This window comes from Saccharomyces cerevisiae, chromosome IV (genome assembly GCF_000146045.2).
Source record: "Saccharomyces cerevisiae S288C chromosome IV, complete sequence".
NCBI lineage: Eukaryota > Fungi > Ascomycota > Saccharomycetes > Saccharomycetales > Saccharomycetaceae > Saccharomyces > Saccharomyces cerevisiae.
The window spans coordinates 1,222,182-1,242,321 of NC_001136.10; the positions used below are offsets into that span (position 1 = coordinate 1,222,182).

General features: G+C 37.1%; 15 protein-coding genes across 15 annotated transcripts, besides 1 other annotated feature; 8 read left to right on the plus strand and 7 right to left on the minus strand.

Moving 5' to 3' along the window:
• Window positions 1-577: 577 nt before the first annotated feature.
• On the plus strand, window positions 578-1,150 carry FRQ1 (frequenin; the record flags this gene model as incomplete). The annotated part of the gene is made up of 1 exon (NM_001180681.3): window positions 578-1,150. The coding sequence occupies one exon, from the start codon at window positions 578-580 to the stop codon at window positions 1,148-1,150; it is 573 nt and encodes a 190-aa protein (NP_010661.3).
• Window positions 1,151-1,292: 142 nt separating this feature from the next.
• Window positions 1,293-2,213, minus strand: PHO92 (mRNA-binding phosphate metabolism regulator; the record flags this gene model as incomplete). Its single annotated transcript, NM_001180682.3, has 1 exon — window positions 1,293-2,213. The coding sequence occupies one exon, from the start codon at window positions 2,211-2,213 to the stop codon at window positions 1,293-1,295; it is 921 nt and encodes a 306-aa protein (NP_010662.3).
• A 362-nt stretch (window positions 2,214-2,575) lies between these two features.
• Window positions 2,576-2,845, plus strand: WIP1 (Wip1p; the record flags this gene model as incomplete). Its single annotated transcript, NM_001184680.1, has 1 exon — window positions 2,576-2,845. The coding sequence occupies one exon, from the start codon at window positions 2,576-2,578 to the stop codon at window positions 2,843-2,845; it is 270 nt and encodes an 89-aa protein (NP_001032576.1).
• Window positions 2,846-2,984: 139 nt separating this feature from the next.
• On the minus strand, window positions 2,985-4,355 carry BCS1 (bifunctional AAA family ATPase chaperone/translocase BCS1; the record flags this gene model as incomplete). Its single annotated transcript, NM_001180683.1, has 1 exon — window positions 2,985-4,355. The coding sequence occupies one exon, from the start codon at window positions 4,353-4,355 to the stop codon at window positions 2,985-2,987; it is 1,371 nt and encodes a 456-aa protein (NP_010663.1).
• Window positions 4,356-4,640: 285 nt separating this feature from the next.
• On the plus strand, window positions 4,641-6,122 carry ARH1 (NADPH-adrenodoxin reductase; the record flags this gene model as incomplete). The annotated part of the gene is made up of 1 exon (NM_001180684.3): window positions 4,641-6,122. One exon carries the CDS (start codon window positions 4,641-4,643, stop codon window positions 6,120-6,122), a length of 1,482 nt encoding a protein of 493 aa, NP_010664.3.
• A 307-nt stretch (window positions 6,123-6,429) lies between these two features.
• Window positions 6,430-6,735, plus strand: ATP17 (F1F0 ATP synthase subunit f; the record flags this gene model as incomplete). Its single annotated transcript, NM_001180685.3, has 1 exon — window positions 6,430-6,735. One exon carries the CDS (start codon window positions 6,430-6,432, stop codon window positions 6,733-6,735), a length of 306 nt encoding a protein of 101 aa, NP_010665.3.
• A 432-nt stretch (window positions 6,736-7,167) lies between these two features.
• Window positions 7,168-7,428, minus strand: LSM6 (U4/U6-U5 snRNP complex subunit LSM6; the record flags this gene model as incomplete). Its single annotated transcript, NM_001180686.1, has 1 exon — window positions 7,168-7,428. The coding sequence occupies one exon, from the start codon at window positions 7,426-7,428 to the stop codon at window positions 7,168-7,170; it is 261 nt and encodes an 86-aa protein (NP_010666.2).
• Window positions 7,429-7,985: 557 nt separating this feature from the next.
• RGA2 (GTPase-activating protein RGA2) lies at window positions 7,986-11,015 on the plus strand (the record flags this gene model as incomplete). Its single annotated transcript, NM_001180687.1, has 1 exon — window positions 7,986-11,015. One exon carries the CDS (start codon window positions 7,986-7,988, stop codon window positions 11,013-11,015), a length of 3,030 nt encoding a protein of 1,009 aa, NP_010667.1.
• An 81-nt stretch (window positions 11,016-11,096) lies between these two features.
• On the minus strand, window positions 11,097-11,336 carry SDH6 (Sdh6p; the record flags this gene model as incomplete). Its single annotated transcript, NM_001184471.3, has 1 exon — window positions 11,097-11,336. The coding sequence occupies one exon, from the start codon at window positions 11,334-11,336 to the stop codon at window positions 11,097-11,099; it is 240 nt and encodes a 79-aa protein (NP_076888.3).
• Window positions 11,337-12,036: 700 nt separating this feature from the next.
• On the plus strand, window positions 12,037-13,944 carry ARO10 (phenylpyruvate decarboxylase ARO10; the record flags this gene model as incomplete). The annotated part of the gene is made up of 1 exon (NM_001180688.3): window positions 12,037-13,944. One exon carries the CDS (start codon window positions 12,037-12,039, stop codon window positions 13,942-13,944), a length of 1,908 nt encoding a protein of 635 aa, NP_010668.3.
• Window positions 13,945-14,376: 432 nt separating this feature from the next.
• Window positions 14,377-15,823, plus strand: YRA1 (RNA-binding protein YRA1; the record flags this gene model as incomplete). Its single annotated transcript, NM_001180689.1, has 2 exons — window positions 14,377-14,661; window positions 15,428-15,823. The coding sequence occupies 2 exons, from the start codon at window positions 14,377-14,379 to the stop codon at window positions 15,821-15,823; spliced, it is 681 nt and encodes a 226-aa protein (NP_010669.1).
• A 307-nt stretch (window positions 15,824-16,130) lies between these two features.
• Window positions 16,131-16,669, minus strand: COI1 (Coi1p; the record flags this gene model as incomplete). The annotated part of the gene is made up of 2 exons (NM_001184511.1): window positions 16,131-16,449; window positions 16,644-16,669. 2 exons carry the CDS (start codon window positions 16,667-16,669, stop codon window positions 16,131-16,133), a joined length of 345 nt encoding a protein of 114 aa, NP_219495.2.
• A 641-nt stretch (window positions 16,670-17,310) lies between these two features.
• On the plus strand, window positions 17,311-17,643 carry RPP2B (ribosomal protein P2B; the record flags this gene model as incomplete). Its single annotated transcript, NM_001180690.3, has 1 exon — window positions 17,311-17,643. One exon carries the CDS (start codon window positions 17,311-17,313, stop codon window positions 17,641-17,643), a length of 333 nt encoding a protein of 110 aa, NP_010670.3.
• Window positions 17,644-17,778: 135 nt separating this feature from the next.
• On the minus strand, window positions 17,779-18,495 carry NKP1 (Nkp1p; the record flags this gene model as incomplete). The annotated part of the gene is made up of 1 exon (NM_001180691.3): window positions 17,779-18,495. One exon carries the CDS (start codon window positions 18,493-18,495, stop codon window positions 17,779-17,781), a length of 717 nt encoding a protein of 238 aa, NP_010671.4.
• Window positions 18,496-18,700: 205 nt separating this feature from the next.
• Window positions 18,701-18,929: an origin of replication (ARS433; Autonomously Replicating Sequence).
• Window positions 18,930-19,022: 93 nt separating this feature from the next.
• Window positions 19,023-19,850, minus strand: ATO3 (putative ammonium permease ATO3; the record flags this gene model as incomplete). Its single annotated transcript, NM_001180692.1, has 1 exon — window positions 19,023-19,850. One exon carries the CDS (start codon window positions 19,848-19,850, stop codon window positions 19,023-19,025), a length of 828 nt encoding a protein of 275 aa, NP_010672.1.
• Window positions 19,851-20,140: the final 290 nt, after the last annotated feature.

The following is a 20,140-nucleotide window of genomic DNA, read 5'->3' on the forward strand; positions in this document are numbered from 1 at the left end:
TGTTTGAATTCTTTTACGTTATCAGATCAAAAGTTGTAATGAAAATATAGCCAACAATGAAACTGCTAATTTAGCTCTATTTGTTAGCGTGGAAATTTGAAATTTATTTTTAATCTATAAATGCAGCAGCCCAAACCGAAACAAAAGAATAAGTGAGTTGAACAGAGTAAGCAACGGGCCGATATAGAACTGAAAAAGTCAACGTACCCAGAAAGCAATTAACTGCGACACAAATAGATGTCAATGTCCAAAAAGGATAGATAAACAAGATTACGATCCAAGGCAGGGATCTAATTGTTTTTAGGTAAATGCGTACCCATTAGCCTCTTTTTTTCAGTAGTAGTTGACTGCTCAGGAAGTAAAAAAATGAGCCAGAATTGATCATTAAAAACGAAAAAAGGGTAACTCTTCGGTGTATTTTTTATTATTATACCATAGAGTACTGAAATAATGTTTAATTTGTCAACGATTGAACTGATGAACTAGGGATATTACCTCCTGTTTTATAATTGTTGCTAGTTTAAGAATCGGCGAGAGTTATTTTGTGCTTGAAAACTGTTTTTGATTCAAAAAAAAAATGGGAGCCAAGACGTCAAAGCTTTCCAAAGATGACCTGACATGTTTGAAACAATCCACCTATTTTGATAGAAGAGAAATCCAGCAATGGCATAAAGGATTTTTGAGGGATTGCCCTAGTGGCCAACTAGCTAGGGAAGATTTTGTTAAGATATACAAACAGTTTTTTCCATTTGGTTCTCCTGAAGATTTTGCTAATCACCTTTTTACAGTTTTTGATAAAGACAACAATGGATTCATACATTTTGAAGAGTTTATCACAGTTTTGAGTACAACGTCCAGAGGAACTTTGGAGGAAAAACTGAGCTGGGCTTTCGAACTTTATGATTTGAACCATGATGGATATATTACATTTGATGAAATGCTAACCATTGTGGCGAGTGTTTATAAAATGATGGGGTCTATGGTTACACTTAATGAGGATGAGGCAACGCCCGAAATGAGGGTAAAGAAGATCTTCAAGTTGATGGATAAGAACGAAGATGGTTACATTACGCTGGACGAATTCAGAGAAGGTTCTAAAGTCGATCCCTCTATTATTGGTGCCTTAAACCTTTACGATGGCTTAATATGAAAACTTTGTTTTTGCTTCTTATGGATTGGATGTTATAACAGTAGAAGTAATTTTAGGATAATTTTAAATAAAAATAATATTAAAAATAATAATAATACTAATAATAAATGAGAATAAAATGTTGATAAATGAGGGATAAGGTCTATTCATACGTCTCATCCAAGAAGGAGAAAATATCAGAATCTTGAGTTTTAAATAGATTAATTATTGAAATTCCAATCGAATATGGAATTTCTTGAGTATCTCTGGAATGTGTTATCGGTTTCATTTCATTGGATGGTATCAAAAACCTTTTTAACGATCTGTTATTTATATCACGCACGATCACCCATCTTACTTTAAAGGCTTTGCCATATTTTTGTTCATCTTCCCATATACTGGTGTCCAAATCCATTTTCAAATCCGATACCATTTCTGCAACGCCACAGAATCTTCCTGATGTGTTGATTGAAAAAAATAAAAACACTTTGGCTCCCGAATTAAGCTTTTTATATGCCTCAGATAGCCTTTTGTTGCCGAAATGAGTAGACGACCAAATTCCGTTGTAAAACGACCTTTTGACATGCTTCAAAGACGAGGACTTTATTACAAAAAATCTTGAGTTTTCTGGAATATTTAACCAAGGGGGAATAATTGCAGCACTTTTTCTTTTATTAATTTCATTGAAAGTTTGTTCTTTAGTTGACTGCTGCAAATACCTTGGTTTGGATAAATATTCCCTGTAATAATTATTATTGCTATTATCAGATTGGTTGTAGTCTCTAGAAAAGGAGAAATGCCGATTTAAATTTGAGCTTGTCAATGGAATACTATTAATCTGGTGTGTATAGTTTTCATGAGTGATCTCTTCTTTATTTTCTTTCTTGTTAATATCATTTAAAGCTGTGACATCGTTCTTTAGCTTTGGGTTTGTTTGTACTTCAATATGAGTTCTCTCCAAGGAATGGATCAACCCATCTAGTTCTCTTAAAGAGTCTTCAATTGTCCTGTCATTTCTCTTATTTTCTTTCCATTCAGAGTTGAAGTAAAAATTTGGGGGACCTGTAGACCAGATTTGATTCATTTTTAGAGCACAACGCAATACTTACGTCACACCAGCCGTAGACGATATCTTCCTTTCTTAACGAAATAGTAACAGAGGACACAATCTGAAAACTTCTTTTGCGATTCATAACCAACAGAAAATTTTGGAGGAAAACAATGTAGCTGTATAAATATATATATATATATATGTATGTATACTTATTTATTTATATATATATCACAAAAGGCTACCAAAAAGATTAGCCGCCGAGGTACATCGTGAGGAGTGATATTCTGGGGAAACGGGTAGCGATTTCGTGTCTATTTTCGGTCACCAAGTCAACGTTACTTACTGTCGTATAACCAAAGTACAACAATAGCAACAGTTCCTAACATTCTTCCATGGATACGGAAGCATTGGCCAATTATTTGCTACGGCAGCTTAGTTTAGATGCGGAGGAGAATAAGCTAGAAGATCTTCTCCAACGGCAAAATGAAGATCAAGAGTCTAGTCAAGAATATAACAAGAAATTATTATTGGCATGTGGATTTCAGGCCATTTTAAGAAAAATTCTGCTGGATGCTAGAACAAGGGCAACTGCAGAAGGTTTGAGGGAAGTATATCCTTATCATATTGAAGCTGCAACGCAGGCTTTTCTGGATAGTCAATGAAGGGGTATTTTTAAGCCTCTTTATCATATACTCTTTTGTTCGTAATAGCAAATAACTCGGTCTTATTAACGAGAAAAAGTTAAAGCATCTTCTGAATTTTTATTATATACAAGTTATGTAGTAAGGCGCCACTTAGCACCTAGAAAATATGATTAGCGTTCCGTAAGCTGGAGACCATTTTCAACGCATCGTGTGGTGCATCTTTATTCATAACGAAAAGTCCTTGCAACTGGGCGGTACTTACGGTGATATCCAATTCTTTAACACTATTTACAAACTTTTTGCATATATCAGTCTCACCTGGGTAAAATTTCATAAACATTTTTTCTACCTGGTATGGAGTTGCGTTACCAACGAAGACTTTGTAGTCAATACGACCTGGTCTCATTATAGCCGCGTCTAGCTTTTCAGGATGATTGGTAGTCATGAATGTAATAGTTTCTTCAGAAGATGTGACGCCATCCAGGGCATTCAGTAAACCGCTAAATGTTACGCTAGAATGAAAACCTTGTTCACCAGTTTGACTTCTTTTGTTGAACGCCGCGTCAATATCTTCCAGTAATAGTATGCTCCTTTCTGGCATGTTATTCATTAAGTGGTTTAATCTGTCATCTGTTAAATTATTTTCGGAGAGGTTTAAAATACAAATGTTGTAGTCTAATTCGCCCGCTAAAGCCTGGATAAAGCTAGTCTTACCAGATCCGGGAGGGCCATAGAGTAAATATCCCCTGCGATATGGGATACCCCTGTCAGAGTACCATTTGCCGTTCTTCATAAAATCATAAACGTCATCGAGAATACCCTCTTTGATGCCACTGTCCAAAATGACGGAGGGCAGCATCCTTTTAGCTTTTGGTTGACCAAACTTTCTCCATTCAGGGCCGAAAGAAGTGTAAATAACAGTCTTGCCCTCAGTAGTCTTCAGGGCTATGTCTTTAGCCTCGTTCAAAATGTCATCGAACAAATGTTTGTCACGGTACAGTGTAGTTAAGGTTACGGTCTCAAATGGTGACCCGTTTGCGATATCTATCATTTTTGCGGACCTTTCTCTTTTAATCAGGATAAAAGCACCCTTATAACGAATCCAATGATTTCCCGGACCCGGAACCAGCGAAAATTTTGTACTAACTGATCCATTGTCATGTTGTATGTAGTTTGTCCTAACGGATAAGTGTCTAGATACCCTTTGAGGATGTTTGGCCATCCATGTTAGAAACCAGGCGTATGATTTGTCCTTCGACTGAATCTCTAAGTCGACAATCATTTGTCGGTATAGGACCCTGCTGGCTTTTATTATACCGGATCTAGCTACAGCTAAACCTGTACCAAGGATCATAAGACCACCGCCGGCGGCAAAATAGGGATTGTTTGACATAGCATCGCCAACTAGTTTTGAAAGTTTTTCCCGGACTGAGTCATTACCAGTTTCATTTGTTGGCGGAGTAATTACACCACTCAGATTTGGAGTAGCCTGTTTATCATATTGTATGTCAATCGGCTTATCCGACATGGTAGATTGAGGGCACACTTCATTTTTTTTCAAATCGTCCCTTGGTACGTCTACTGCGTTGCAAATATAGAAGAGTGGAAATCTTTACTTATACTATTTACATCGATTTTTCGGCACTCTTTAAGGGTAACTCAATCGAGATATAATTCGAAGAGCAGTAAACTATAGCTCGAACGTAACAGAAAGTTTTTTGCTTGCTATAGTTCTTGGCCACAACGCCTCATTCATTCATTTAGAAAGTTTCTCACTCTTTCTTCTTCCTTTTTTAGCTCATTACTTGTGAAAATGAGCTTTGTTCAAATAAGGCACATTTCTTCACAAATAAACCGTAAGACTGTATCCATTGTTGGATCGGGGCCTTCCGGCTTTTATACAGCGTACCATTTACTCAAGAAGTCACCGATTCCATTAAATGTTACTATATGGGAAAAGTTACCTGTTCCTTTTGGTTTAAGTAGATATGGTGTGGCACCTGATCATCCAGAAGTCAAAAATTGTGAAGAAACGTTTACCACATGTGCAGAAGAGTTTTCTTCCCCTACAAACCAAAAGCATAAATTTTCCTTTGTTGGTGGTATAACCATTGGAAAAGAAATATTGTTGAAGGAATTGCTGGATAATCAAGATGCTGTTATTTTAAGTTATGGTTGTACAGGGGACAGAAAGCTGAATATCCCTGGCGAACTCGGAACAAAAGGGGTGTTTAGCAGTAGAGAATTTGTCAATTGGTACAATGGTCATCCTGATTTCGCAAAGGATAAGCGATTTACCGATTTTGACTGGAGCAAAGTTTCGAAAGTTGGTATTATAGGAAACGGTAACGTTGCTCTTGATATTACGCGTGTACTTATTTCTAATCAAATTGATGAAATATGGGAAAATACGGACATCTCATCTCTTGCACTAAATTTGCTAAGAAGGGCACCTGTAAAGGACGTTAAGCTAATTGCACGAAGGGATTTCGTTCATTCCAAATTCACCAACAAAGAATTAAGAGAACTATGGGAGTTAGAAAAGTATGGCATACGTGGCCGTATTGATCCTAAATTTTTCCAGAAAGAAATGTTTGACCCATCTAAGTACGATCGTGCATTCAATAGACGAGTAGAGATGTGTAGTGAGTATCTCAAGCCATTTAATGAACGTTCGAAGAAAAACTATAAAAAGGCTCCTCCTCCAAGCAGCGGATATGACAAATTCTGGGAGTTAGATTATTTGAAGACTCCCTTGAAAATTAATAGAGACGATTTTGGTGCAATCAACTCTTTGAGTTTATGTAACAATCGATTAAATGAAGATAACAGTTTGCAACCCTTGAAGGACGTCAATAATATTATGACATATAAAGTGGATTTGCTGATTACTTCATTGGGATATGCAGGCGTTCCCATGCCTGAATTCTCTAAGTTGTCTATTGGATTTGACAAAGATCATATAGCTAATAAACAGGGTCGTGTTTTAACTTCCAGCGGAGAAATATTCCCACATTTATATGCATCTGGTTGGATCCGTAAGGGCAGCCAGGGCGTTATTGCCTCGACAATGCAAGATGCTTTTGAAGTTGGAGACAGAGTAATACAAGACTTGGTGGTCAGCGGAGCGCTATCCTTAGAGAATTCTATCGACCTCTCTAATATCAAGCACACCACATGGAAGGATTGGGAAAGAATCAACAAGAAGGAATTGCTTCGGGGCAAAAAGGAACACAAAACTCGGTCAAAGTTTTTAACTTTTGAAGAGTTGTGGAACGGTGTAGAAGGCATATAAAATAGATCGTTAATATATTTCTAACATCTTCTTGTAAATGTAAATATTTTAAAAGGGTTGATCTTATTACGGAGAGAACCAATCATATCGAAGGATTTCTCAATAGTAAGTATCCCGCGCGTGGTCCTCGGGGAAATAGAACGAGAAACTTCAAGTACTTGATAGCAAGAAAGTGAGTGCTTGGCTTCCCCATTTTGATTATAAAGAAAGGCATTATTTTCTAGGGCAAGAAAAGACATTGTTGAAATTGTTCCAGAAACTTTCATTTAAAGTCTTTCGTGAAAGGAGTGGACGTCAAAAAGAAATAATGATTTTTAAACGTGCAGTATCTACATTGATTCCTCCAAAAGTTGTGTCTTCCAAGAATATAGGTTCGGCACCAAATGCCAAGCGCATTGCTAATGTTGTTCACTTTTATAAGTCTTTGCCTCAAGGACCAGCACCAGCCATCAAGGCTAACACTAGATTGGCCAGATACAAAGCCAAGTACTTTGATGGGGATAATGCTAGTGGTAAACCATTGTGGCATTTTGCTCTAGGTATAATTGCCTTTGGCTATTCCATGGAATATTATTTTCATTTGAGACATCATAAAGGTGCGGAAGAGCATTGAACGTGGAGTTTTACTTTTGTAGAAAATTCTTTATTTTAAGCCTTTTTAAACCAAACATGCAAAGAGAAGAAAAACTTTTTGGTAAATCCAAATAATTTTTGAGCGAAATTGAAAGGAGTACATAAGTGATAGAACAAAATTTCGTTGTTTTCATATGTCTATAAGGAAACTCCGTCACTTTCTGGCTCTATTCATTTTTTCTTTAGTAAAGCATAAAAATAATGAGACGGAGAGTAAACTTTACAATATATATTCATAAAAATTCATTAAAATAAAACTGTTCGATCCTATTCGATATACACACACACATATATATATATATGTATATAGATATGGGTGTGTTTGTGTGTATCCGTGCTAAACTCGCAAATGCAACTTTATGTCAAACCAACTTGCTCATTCCTACATATTAATCCATTAGAGGAGATAAGTCTATATTTTTTGTTCACTGATATACATGACCTGCGTGCCCCTCAAAAAGACATCACTATTGAACTTATTTAGAAGCTTATTGTTATTACTCTCGTAGTGTTCAGTGGCACTCGATAGTGCAACATTCATAAAACCATCAATGGATTCCAATCTTCCGCTGTAGAGTAAACCCGAGGCAAGTTTGACGTTCACTGTCTTACCAATGATATCAGAGAGAAACTCCGTAGTAACGCTACCCTCTGTAGAAGCTTTTCCGGACATCACTAATAATCTCTGCTTGTTTTGCTTATACTGTGCAATGCCATATTTTCTCGTTAATATGGCGTCTTGTGCATTATTGAATGGGTTGCTGCGACGTTGCTTATTTGGCATTGTACACGAACAGCTGCCCCCGGGTAAAATGTTTTAATAATAGAAATATCTTACATTAAACGGCTAAAAGAAAGGCCTATAGTCGTAATAACATTTATTTCCTACACATAACCCAGTTAATTAGCCACAGTGATATTCGATTTATGCCGCTTCAATTGTGCTTAAATCGTTGCATCGCTTCAGTAACTTTTAATTGTAATGATAATGCACGTCAATTTAGTTTCCCATTCGGGTAAACAGTATCAGGTCGAGATATGAAAATTGGCATTCCTTGGAGAATGTTAGCCAGAAGATCGATCAGTCGACTCCCCTATTGATTAACATTTCATCTTTGCATACTTGGCGTTTCTAATCCTTATCTTTTATTACCAAGAGTTCATTGTACTTTTAATAAAGTGAAATATAACGTAGCATCTCAAGAGCAAGGAGATTTTGATGAAAAAAATATGTCAGCTGACCCTATTAATGACCAATCGTCTTTATGTGTGAGGTGCAATAAATCAATCGCGTCTAGCCAGGTATACGAATTAGAAAGCAAAAAATGGCATGACCAGTGCTTTACATGCTACAAATGTGACAAAAAATTGAACGCAGATTCAGACTTTTTGGTTCTGGATATAGGTACATTAATTTGTTACGACTGCTCAGATAAATGTACAAATTGTGGCGATAAAATAGACGACACAGCAATTATACTGCCTTCCTCAAATGAGGCCTATTGTTCCAATTGTTTCAGATGCTGTCGGTGCAGCAACCGTATAAAGAACTTAAAGTATGCAAAGACAAAACGAGGACTATGTTGTATGGATTGTCACGAGAAATTGTTGAGAAAAAAACAACTATTACTGGAAAATCAAACAAAAAATTCATCGAAAGAAGATTTTCCCATAAAACTTCCTGAAAGATCAGTCAAAAGGCCCTTGTCACCCACCAGAATAAATGGTAAGTCAGATGTCAGTACAAACAACACCGCAATAAGTAAGAACCTTGTAAGCTCGAATGAGGATCAACAGCTCACTCCACAAGTTTTAGTATCACAAGAAAGAGATGAATCATCGTTGAATGACAATAATGATAATGATAACAGCAAGGACAGGGAGGAAACATCTTCTCACGCAAGGACGGTTTCTATTGACGACATTCTGAACTCTACTTTGGAACACGATAGTAATAGCATTGAAGAGCAGAGTTTGGTGGATAATGAGGACTACATCAACAAAATGGGTGAAGACGTAACCTATAGGCTATTAAAACCACAAAGAGCAAATCGAGATTCCATAGTGGTAAAGGATCCGAGGATCCCAAATTCGAACTCGAACGCGAATAGATTCTTTTCAATTTATGATAAAGAAGAGACAGACAAAGATGATACAGACAACAAAGAGAATGAAATCATCGTCAACACACCCAGAAATAGCACTGATAAAATTACAAGTCCTTTGAACAGCCCTATGGCTGTACAAATGAACGAAGAGGTCGAACCTCCGCATGGACTGGCATTAACTTTATCAGAAGCTACGAAAGAAAATAACAAATCATCTCAAGGTATTCAAACGTCAACTTCCAAATCTATGAATCATGTCTCCCCGATTACAAGAACCGATACCGTAGAAATGAAAACATCAACCTCTTCATCGACATTACGTTTGTCTGATAATGGAAGTTTCAGCAGGCCTCAAACAGCAGATAACTTATTGCCGCATAAAAAAGTAGCACCCTCTCCAAACAAAAAACTTTCAAGATCGTTTTCTTTGAAGTCCAAAAATTTTGTTCACAACCTGAAAAGTAAAACTTCGGAAATGCTGGACCCAAAGCATCCCCATCACAGCACTTCTATACAGGAATCAGACACTCATTCTGGCTGGGGTGTTTCCTCTACTCATACAAATATAAGAAAATCAAAAGCCAAAAAAAATCCTGTATCAAGAGGCCAAAGTGACAGTACAATATACAATACTCTACCACAACATGGAAATTTTACAGTACCGGAGTTTAATCACAAAAAAGCGCAAAGCAGCCTTGGCAGTATATCCAAAAAGCAAAATTCTAATGATACAGCCACTAATAGACGCATAAATGGTTCATTTACAAGTTCAAGCTCGGGGCATCATATAGCAATGTTCCGTACGCCGCCTTTGGAATCAGGGCCATTATTTAAGAGGCCATCTCTGTCATCTGAGTCCGCACACCACAGATCTTCTAGCTTACAGACGTCTAGATCCACTAATGCATTGTTGGAAGACGATTCCACGAAAGTGGATGCTACTGATGAAAGCGCTACAAGCTTGGAAAAGGACTTTTACTTTACTGAGTTGACTTTAAGGAAGTTAAAATTAGATGTGAGGGAACTAGAAGGTACGAAGAAAAAATTATTACAAGATGTTGAAAATCTAAGATTAGCGAAAGAGAGGCTGTTAAATGATGTTGACAATTTAACAAGAGAAAAGGATAAGCAATCTGCATCTTCCCGGGAGTCCTTAGAACAAAAAGAAAACATTGCAACATCAATCACTGTAAAGTCACCAAGTTCAAATTCCGACAGAAAAGGGAGCATATCTAATGCCAGTCCTAAACCACGCTTCTGGAAAATATTTTCAAGTGCTAAGGATCACCAGGTAGGCGATCTAGAATCACAGCAACGTTCGCCAAATTCATCTTCAGGCGGAACGACAAATATAGCACAGAAAGAAATATCATCACCGAAATTAATTCGAGTACACGATGAGCTTCCTTCTCCAGGCAAAGTACCACTGTCGCCAAGTCCAAAGAGATTAGATTATACGCCTGATGGTTCCCATTTATATGGATCTTCGCTACAAGCTCGATGTGCGTATGAAAAAAGTACTGTTCCAATAATTATCAGGTGCTGCATTGATCGCATTGAAAAAGATGATATAGGCCTGAACATGGAAGGCTTATACAGAAAGTCGGGCTCACAGACTTTGGTTGAGGAGATCGAAAATGAATTCGCTCAGAATAATTCGTTGCATAGTGATACATTAAGTCCCAAACTGAATGCTTTACTGAATCAAGATATTCATGCAGTGGCTAGCGTATTAAAACGATATTTGAGAAAACTACCAGATCCAGTTTTATCATTTTCCATATACGATGCCTTGATAGATCTAGTTAGAAATAACCAACTAATTGAGAGGCTACCATTAAACAACGACAAGTTTTTGGATTCACCACAAAAAGTGACTATTTATGAAATGGTGCTCAAAAGCCTACTTGAAATTTTCAAAATTTTACCCGTAGAGCATCAGGAAGTATTGAAAGTATTGGCAGCACATATCGGCAAAGTTCGAAGGTGCAGTGAAAGAAATTTAATGAACTTACATAACTTGTCGTTGGTCTTTGCACCGAGTCTTATCCACGATTTTGACGGCGAGAAAGATATTGTGGACATGAAGGAGAGGAATTATATCGTGGAATTTATACTTGGAAACTATAGAGACATATTTAAGCAAGCATAATACAGATTTGCAAAAGTTAAATAAACATAGGATAGATTAAATAAGAAATCATATGAAAAAAGAATAAAGTAAGAAAATAGTTCAATGTATATTCGTCAGTTCAGGGTGTGAAAAGGTGGCAATTTTTTTGTTTCCGACCCGTAACAAGTGTTCAATGGTGGTGAAGTCTTTTCTTGGCAAATTTCTATACTTCCCAAATTCTTCATGAATATAATTCACAAAATTAACTTGGTTTTCCTTTGGTTTTGTATGAGCCGTTCGTATGGAAGCCCTATACAGGTGTAAGACTTCTTTTTGTAACCCACTTAATCTCTTAGGCATGCTCTTGGTATTGCGTCTCCTCTTCTTCTTGTGTGTTTAAGCTACATTATCTTTGTTAAGAATAATTTGGCGAACCCCTTTTTTTCTTCGGCTTTGCAAGGTTAATTAATTAACATCTACCAGTTTTACTACATTTTAGATTGGTTCGTCCACCGAAATTTAAAAAAGCAGGATTGAAAGCGTACAACAACGTCTTAGCGAAAAAGATAATCCAAAATTCGATGCTTGTACACCTCATGTAGCTTCCTTATTAACATTTGGTAGTAGGCTTAGGCTATTTTTTGAAAAAGCCGTCATATATTACTTTGAGCCTTTGCGAATCCTCTCCAAAGTGTCGGTTACCTACCGGGAGGGATAACCGCGGATAGCCGTCATTTACCGAAAATTGCCGAGGTCATGCTGAGCATTTGTCGTACTTTTGTGCGGCGGAGCTTTGATACCTTCGGTAAGTGTCGGTATGTAATAGGTTAGTGGCATCTTATTTATTGTGTTGAGTAAAGTTTAAGATATAAACTGGGCTAGTTTGCATCGTCACTACAGCGGCAGCTCACTTTCATTTTTTTTCTGCGTTTATTAATACTACATAAAATCTGATATAAAACATATTTAACTGATCAACCCTCTCAACTTGATACTCAAAACAAGTTGACGCGACTTCTGTAAAGTTTATTTACAAGATAACAAAGAAACTCCCTTAAGCATGGCACCTGTTACAATTGAAAAGTTCGTAAATCAAGAAGAACGACACCTTGTTTCCAACCGATCAGCAACAATTCCGTTTGGTGAATACATATTTAAAAGATTGTTGTCCATCGATACGAAATCAGTTTTCGGTGTTCCTGGTGACTTCAACTTATCTCTATTAGAATATCTCTATTCACCTAGTGTTGAATCAGCTGGCCTAAGATGGGTCGGCACGTGTAATGAACTGAACGCCGCTTATGCGGCCGACGGATATTCCCGTTACTCTAATAAGATTGGCTGTTTAATAACCACGTATGGCGTTGGTGAATTAAGCGCCTTGAACGGTATAGCCGGTTCGTTCGCTGAAAATGTCAAAGTTTTGCACATTGTTGGTGTGGCCAAGTCCATAGATTCGCGTTCAAGTAACTTTAGTGATCGGAACCTACATCATTTGGTCCCACAGCTACATGATTCAAATTTTAAAGGGCCAAATCATAAAGTATATCATGATATGGTAAAAGATAGAGTCGCTTGCTCGGTAGCCTACTTGGAGGATATTGAAACTGCATGTGACCAAGTCGATAATGTTATCCGCGATATTTACAAGTATTCTAAACCTGGTTATATTTTTGTTCCTGCAGATTTTGCGGATATGTCTGTTACATGTGATAATTTGGTTAATGTTCCACGTATATCTCAACAAGATTGTATAGTATACCCTTCTGAAAACCAATTGTCTGACATAATCAACAAGATTACTAGTTGGATATATTCCAGTAAAACACCTGCGATCCTTGGAGACGTACTGACTGATAGGTATGGTGTGAGTAACTTTTTGAACAAGCTTATCTGCAAAACTGGGATTTGGAATTTTTCCACTGTTATGGGAAAATCTGTAATTGATGAGTCAAACCCAACTTATATGGGTCAATATAATGGTAAAGAAGGTTTAAAACAAGTCTATGAACATTTTGAACTGTGCGACTTGGTCTTGCATTTTGGAGTCGACATCAATGAAATTAATAATGGGCATTATACTTTTACTTATAAACCAAATGCTAAAATCATTCAATTTCATCCGAATTATATTCGCCTTGTGGACACTAGGCAGGGCAATGAGCAAATGTTCAAAGGAATCAATTTTGCCCCTATTTTAAAAGAACTATACAAGCGCATTGACGTTTCTAAACTTTCTTTGCAATATGATTCAAATGTAACTCAATATACGAACGAAACAATGCGGTTAGAAGATCCTACCAATGGACAATCAAGCATTATTACACAAGTTCACTTACAAAAGACGATGCCTAAATTTTTGAACCCTGGTGATGTTGTCGTTTGTGAAACAGGCTCTTTTCAATTCTCTGTTCGTGATTTCGCGTTTCCTTCGCAATTAAAATATATATCGCAAGGATTTTTCCTTTCCATTGGCATGGCCCTTCCTGCCGCCCTAGGTGTTGGAATTGCCATGCAAGACCACTCAAACGCTCACATCAATGGTGGCAACGTAAAAGAGGACTATAAGCCAAGATTAATTTTGTTTGAAGGTGACGGTGCAGCACAGATGACAATCCAAGAACTGAGCACCATTCTGAAGTGCAATATTCCACTAGAAGTTATCATTTGGAACAATAACGGCTACACTATTGAAAGAGCCATCATGGGCCCTACCAGGTCGTATAACGACGTTATGTCTTGGAAATGGACCAAACTATTTGAAGCATTCGGAGACTTCGACGGAAAGTATACTAATAGCACTCTCATTCAATGTCCCTCTAAATTAGCACTGAAATTGGAGGAGCTTAAGAATTCAAACAAAAGAAGCGGGATAGAACTTTTAGAAGTCAAATTAGGCGAATTGGATTTCCCCGAACAGCTAAAGTGCATGGTTGAAGCAGCGGCACTTAAAAGAAATAAAAAATAGAAACTTGTGGGCGCAATTATAAAACACTGCTACCAATTGTTCGTTTTCTGTTCATTAACACATAAAAAACCCTTATGTAACTATATTTACAAAGTAAATACGTATATTAAAGCTATTTTACCACTACCACAGAGTTCTTTGTCCAGTTGCTAGTATTTTTTTTTTCGCGACGAGGCAGGGGCGGGGAGACGTGTTGTTTTTCCACGGCTTTCGGCTCACCACTTGAAGAACTATAAAAGGCCGCCAAATTTATCCTTTTTCACTTCTTCCGTTCGCTTTTTTCTGTCATTCCTATCGTGTGTTTAGTAGTAGGTTTTTTTGTTAGAAGAAGTTTTATCCGAAAACTATCGAAGACAAATAGATAAAAAAATCTCCCTCGTTCTATTTGAAACTTTAAGAAATCCATATTAAGAAAATACCTACATCTGCTAAATGTCTGCTAACTTAGATAAATCCTTAGACGAAATCATTGGCTCTAACAAAGCAGGAAGTAATAGAGCCCGTGTCGGTGGTACTCGTGGTAACGGTCCAAGAAGAGTTGGTAAGCAAGTTGGTAGCCAACGTAGGAGCCTTCCAAACAGAAGAGGCCCTATCAGAAAAAATACTAGGGCACCTCCAAACGCAGTCGCTAGAGTTGCCAAGCTCTTGGACACCACTAGAGAGGTCAAGGTCAACGTCGAAGGTTTGCCAAGGGACATTAAGCAGGATGCTGTAAGAGTATGTTAATACGTGAAATGAGAGCTATTTGTTTAGTTACTCGCATCGTCTCGTGTGGATACGAGAAATATTCTTTGTAAGGAAGGATATGGCACACGCTTTTGATCAAGAATTCTCTTTTTAGAGATGAAGAAAGAGTCCGAAATACTTCGCTAGAGAAAATACAAAAAGAGTATCGTTTTCATAAGCCAACCATACCAATTTTTTTCAATACTTCAAATCATGGCCTATAAGGTTGGAATTACCAGCTACCACTGAGAATGGGTTTGTTCTTATTGGCTGGGTTAACTCAAATCAATCTGACTATCTGCTAATCTGTCAATCTTACATTTTTAAGCTGGCGTATTGTGTCGCCTCGACCGTGATAGTTAGTTCCTATTTTTAATAAGCGTATCATCCAATACTGAAGTTGTGGAAGGATCAATTAATTTTGTATCCTTTCAAGAGGGAGTAGCTTTCAGTTTCGAATGGCACCATTTTCAAAAAATAGCTATGGGAAACATGTCTTTCATGAACGTTCGAAAAGATATGAGTGCATCGCTTCATTTTTTTATTATGATAGTTACAAAAATATTTGATTTGAGACACCTAATGAAACCAAAGAGGAACTCACCCATCGTGGTACATGTTTATTTGAGGGTTTATTTTTCCTACGCAATGGTATACTTTTAATACTCTCAACTCCTTGATTGTTTGTGTATTGTCCCTTCCTTCTTTGATTTTATATCATAGAGATATATGACTAACTTTTTTTTTTTTATTATAGGAATTTTTTGCATCTCAAGTAGGTGGTGTTCAAAGAGTTTTGTTGAGTTATAACGAAAGGGGCCAATCTACTGGTATGGCTAACATCACATTCAAAAACGGTGAATTGGCCAGAAGGGCTGTTGAAAGATTTAACGGCTCTCCAATCGATGGAGGCAGATCAAGATTGAGACTTAACCTAATCGTTGATCCAAACCAACGCCCAGTCAAAAGTTTAGCCGACAGGATCAAGGCTATGCCACAAAAAGGCGGAAACGCTCCAAGACCAGTAAAGAGGGGTCCAAATAGAAAAGCTGCTATGGCAAAATCCCAAAACAAACCAAAGAGAGAAAAGCCTGCTAAGAAAAGTCTTGAAGATCTGGACAAGGAAATGGCGGACTATTTCGAAAAGAAATAATTAATTGTCAATTTTTTGTTTGATTTAATTTGGTTTTATTAAATTTAATTTTTCCGAGTTTCATTATGTATTAGTTTCCAGAAAATTTAAAGGATTAAAAAATGTATTAATAAAACTTTGATATGTTTATGTAATAATATTTACCACCGCCACTAGGTGACGCTAACCTACTCATCGGTGACGGCTTTTCTCACTTTTAAAGTTTATTCGGCATATTTGACTCATAATATGTCACTATTTACAGTGCGATGAATATATATATACATAATACTGCATTGAAAAAATGGATAGGTTGATTAAACGTGTGTTACTCGTTTCTCCTCCTATCTAAAAAACCTAATTTGTCACCTCTTTTTCTTGTTACAGCACTAAGCCCGCTACCTTCATATTTACTCTTTCTTACTAATTGATGGTCCTCAGAGCAATCAATGTTGTCTCCTCCATCTTTAGGTATGGGGAACCCTGGTTTGACTTGAGCAAGGTTATCATAATAGTTTTTTTCATTCACTTCACCATTGTTTCCCCGCGCCTTTGGTATAAATTTAGCATCTCTTCTAGCTTTCACTATGGTCTTGACCACATAAATAGACGCAATCCCGGCTGCAGAAATGTATAGTAAATTCTTACTGTTGAAATCGCATTGGTAGTGTTTTCCTACTTTCGTCTTCACTTTGGTTATATATATGGTGCAATCAAACTCTGCTTCAAGGGATAGGCCAATAAGGAAATAACCAAAAAAGAAGTCCGGGAAATAGAAAAAGATATCCAATGTTAGTTTAGGCTTTACGAATAGATGTTTCCCTATTTCTTTTACACATACCCTATATTTTGAAATGGATTTGACATTGTATACTTAGTACGGCTCAAAGAATGAAATATTACTATATTTATCTCTTCATCTGCCTTGATTTTTTTATATGCAAGCAGGACGCTCGGGTTTGTAAGGAGGAAGATTGAAAAGGATGTCTTCAACTAAAAGGCGAAGAAGGAAGCGACACATTTGTGATGCTTTGAGGTCAGTAATGTAATATATATATATATATATATATATATATATTATATAGTGTAACTGCTCTTATTTATCTTGTCTATTCGAACCCAACAAAAAAGGCTGCAGTGGGAATCTGTTCATGTGGCTGTATCACAACCAAGGGCTACCGTTTAAGAATACTGGAGAGCTCTTGTCGTCTCTAATTTTATGATCACGTGCCCATTCTAGTCATTACGCAGGTAATGCGAAAATTACAGTATGGATCGTGTAAAGTTACCAAGCAGAAAAATTGTAATAATTTTCTTTTTCCAAATTTTCTCGGTATCTGAAATTTTTCATTTAAGAGATGATATTTGGACTTACTCTAAACTATTACTTTACGTATCTTTGATTTAACTTCCAGTTACAGATCGTTAAGGAATAGTCCGCGAATTTATTACCGCTTAAACTGATTATTTCAAATATAGAAAGTAATATCTATTAATCAACAACAGAAATGAAATACTTAGCTGCTTACTTATTATTGGTTCAAGGTGGTAACGCTGCCCCATCCGCCGCTGACATCAAGGCCGTCGTCGAATCTGTCGGTGCTGAAGTCGATGAAGCCAGAATCAACGAATTGTTGTCCTCTTTGGAAGGTAAGGGCTCTTTGGAAGAAATCATCGCTGAAGGTCAAAAGAAGTTCGCTACTGTTCCAACTGGTGGTGCTTCTTCTGCTGCTGCCGGTGCTGCCGGTGCTGCTGCCGGTGGTGATGCTGCTGAAGAAGAAAAGGAAGAAGAAGCTAAGGAAGAATCTGATGATGACATGGGTTTTGGTTTATTCGATTAAGGAATTTAATTAATAAACAATTTTCTTGTTTTCCTTCATTTTACAAAATCTGGTGTAAATCCTCGATTCCATTGTGATTTAAAAATAATTAATTACTGTATAAGATTCTATATAGACAATTAATTGAAAATAGTATTACTTCTTTAACTCGCTTAGGATTTTTTTTATTTTTTCTCTCTTTTCCGGAGAATTGCCAAATGTTTTCACGGCCTCTTCCAATAATAGCTTCATTTCTTCCAACGCAACTACTAGTTTCCCATTGTAAGTGGCGAAGTACTCGCTGATATCATCATCTTCAGAAGCTTCTTTAATGGAAGTTGTTAAAGAATTTATAGAATTTGTTTGGCTCAGAATATCTGATAATTTACTTTCGCCTATTTGGAGAGCCTGACATTTCAGTATTAAATCTTTCCTTAAATTACTATACTCGCTTAGAACTTTGAGATCATTTTCCACTTCAACTTCCTCTTCGTCTGCTACTTCCATCTGCGGCAGCTTCAACACATCTTCAATTAATCTCTCTATCGATGTACTCTGAGGTTCACCCTCAACTCTATTTCTTAGTTCACTTCCAAGAGAGTACTTTGGTATGTCTCCAACAAGTTCCATTATCTGCTGCGATTGACTGGCTCTCAATTCAGACTCGTTATCGTATATCTCTTTGCTCAGTAAGTCTTGTTTTCCCCTGCTCATGGCATCCTTTCTCTTTTCAATTACTTGAGCCTTTAGTAATCTGCACACTTCATTTGGTAATTCGCCTGCTAGGTCATCCATGAGGTAGTCATCACTCGACAGCAGTGCGGTCAATTCATTTTCTATAAAATTGGATATGCTATTATATGTGTCTGTCATCTTATTCCTACAATCTATTGTTGCTTTAGTTTCTGTGCACATTTACCAAAAATATTTCTTCGCATGTAGATTTACCTCTTTTCCCCTGTGACGCGTCATCGTTTTTATATCACCTTTGAACAAAGCAATATATCTGTACTCAAAAGGTACAAACGAAAGTTTTGTTCACGAGAAAGAGATATTTTACATGCGAATTAAATCTTGATTGCCTGAATTCTTCACTATTTTATGATTTTTCCCTTCCTTCTTGAAATTTGATTTATATTTAGTCCAAATATTACAGAAAAAAAAAAAAAAGATGCCTAAGCCTTGGGTCTTATTTCGAACAAATCCATCCATCGGTAACAATTCAAAAAAAGAATATTTCGTCTCGAACAATTTGCTAAGTATTGTGGGTAAATGATATATAAATTTTTATAAAAACTCTTGGCCAAGAAAAAAAAAAAAGACTATGTCTAAACGTAACGTTATCATTATTATTAAATCATTTTAATGTTTTATAAGTTTTGTTTTTCATTTCATACCCTTTAAGGAGCATTTGGCATTGTGTGCGCCCTGAAGGCTAAATAAGAATTTGAAGGACTCACCACAGAACAGTATAGCGAATACCAACCGCAGCAACTACTTAAAATTCCAAAATAGCCACCGGCCATTTTGAGATTGTTGTTGTCAATGAAGGTGCCGATACACAGTAGTAGGAAGGTAAGATCCAAAAACGTCAATAGTAAGAACAAACCCCACGTGCTCTTCAATGTACACATCAACATCAAGAAGGTGAAAACGGTCCAGCCCGCAAGGAAGAACCCAATGACATTGTTCAACATTGTGGGATCGGTATAGCCGCTGACCAAATTATCAGTATCTGTTAGCCCATAACCGTAGCAGATCCAGAACCCGCCGAAAGAACTGAACACAGTCATGGCGTATGTGTCCCCAATGACAAAACACAATAACCCGGCAAACAATTCAATGGCACCACCAAAAAACATAAACAAACTTAGCGCCCATTTACCATCAGTGACGCCGCGAACGTTCGCATTAATTAGCGACAGAACTAGACATGACAGAGAAAACGATGCGAGACCCAAAGGAACCGGATTAGCGAACTGGTGCGGAGTATACTTTGCACAGTTTCCTTCCTCCCCATCCCCTCTGTCTAGTGCATTGAGCAAATCTCTGCGCCTGTAGGTGGAGGATCCTAGAGTAATGAAGTCTCTGTCGGAGTATATCTCTTGAATATTAGGGAAGCCCTGCGAAACGCCTGCAATCGAACCCTGCTGGGGGAGCGTCTCAATATTTTCTAGAGTGTTCACACCCTTTTCCAAATCCTGTGGAGAAGAAGCAGACGATGTCATTTTAACCAGTATTTTTATTTTTTATTCTTACTAAATCTTTCTGGGAATGTATTCAGTTATATGTGACCCAACTGTTTATAAAACTGGGGGAATATTAGGCAATCAAGCGAAGCTCATCGATGAGTATTCAATTTGCTAAAAAGTTGTTTTATTTAAATATTCCTTCTGAGTCACGGTCATCGTGAATAGCGTTAAAATTCTCAAATCCATTGGTGTTTCCATTAGGCCCTGAGCGGTTCCCCAAGAAAAAAAAAAACAGTAGAAAAAAATGATGCTTCTTCCTAACGCTA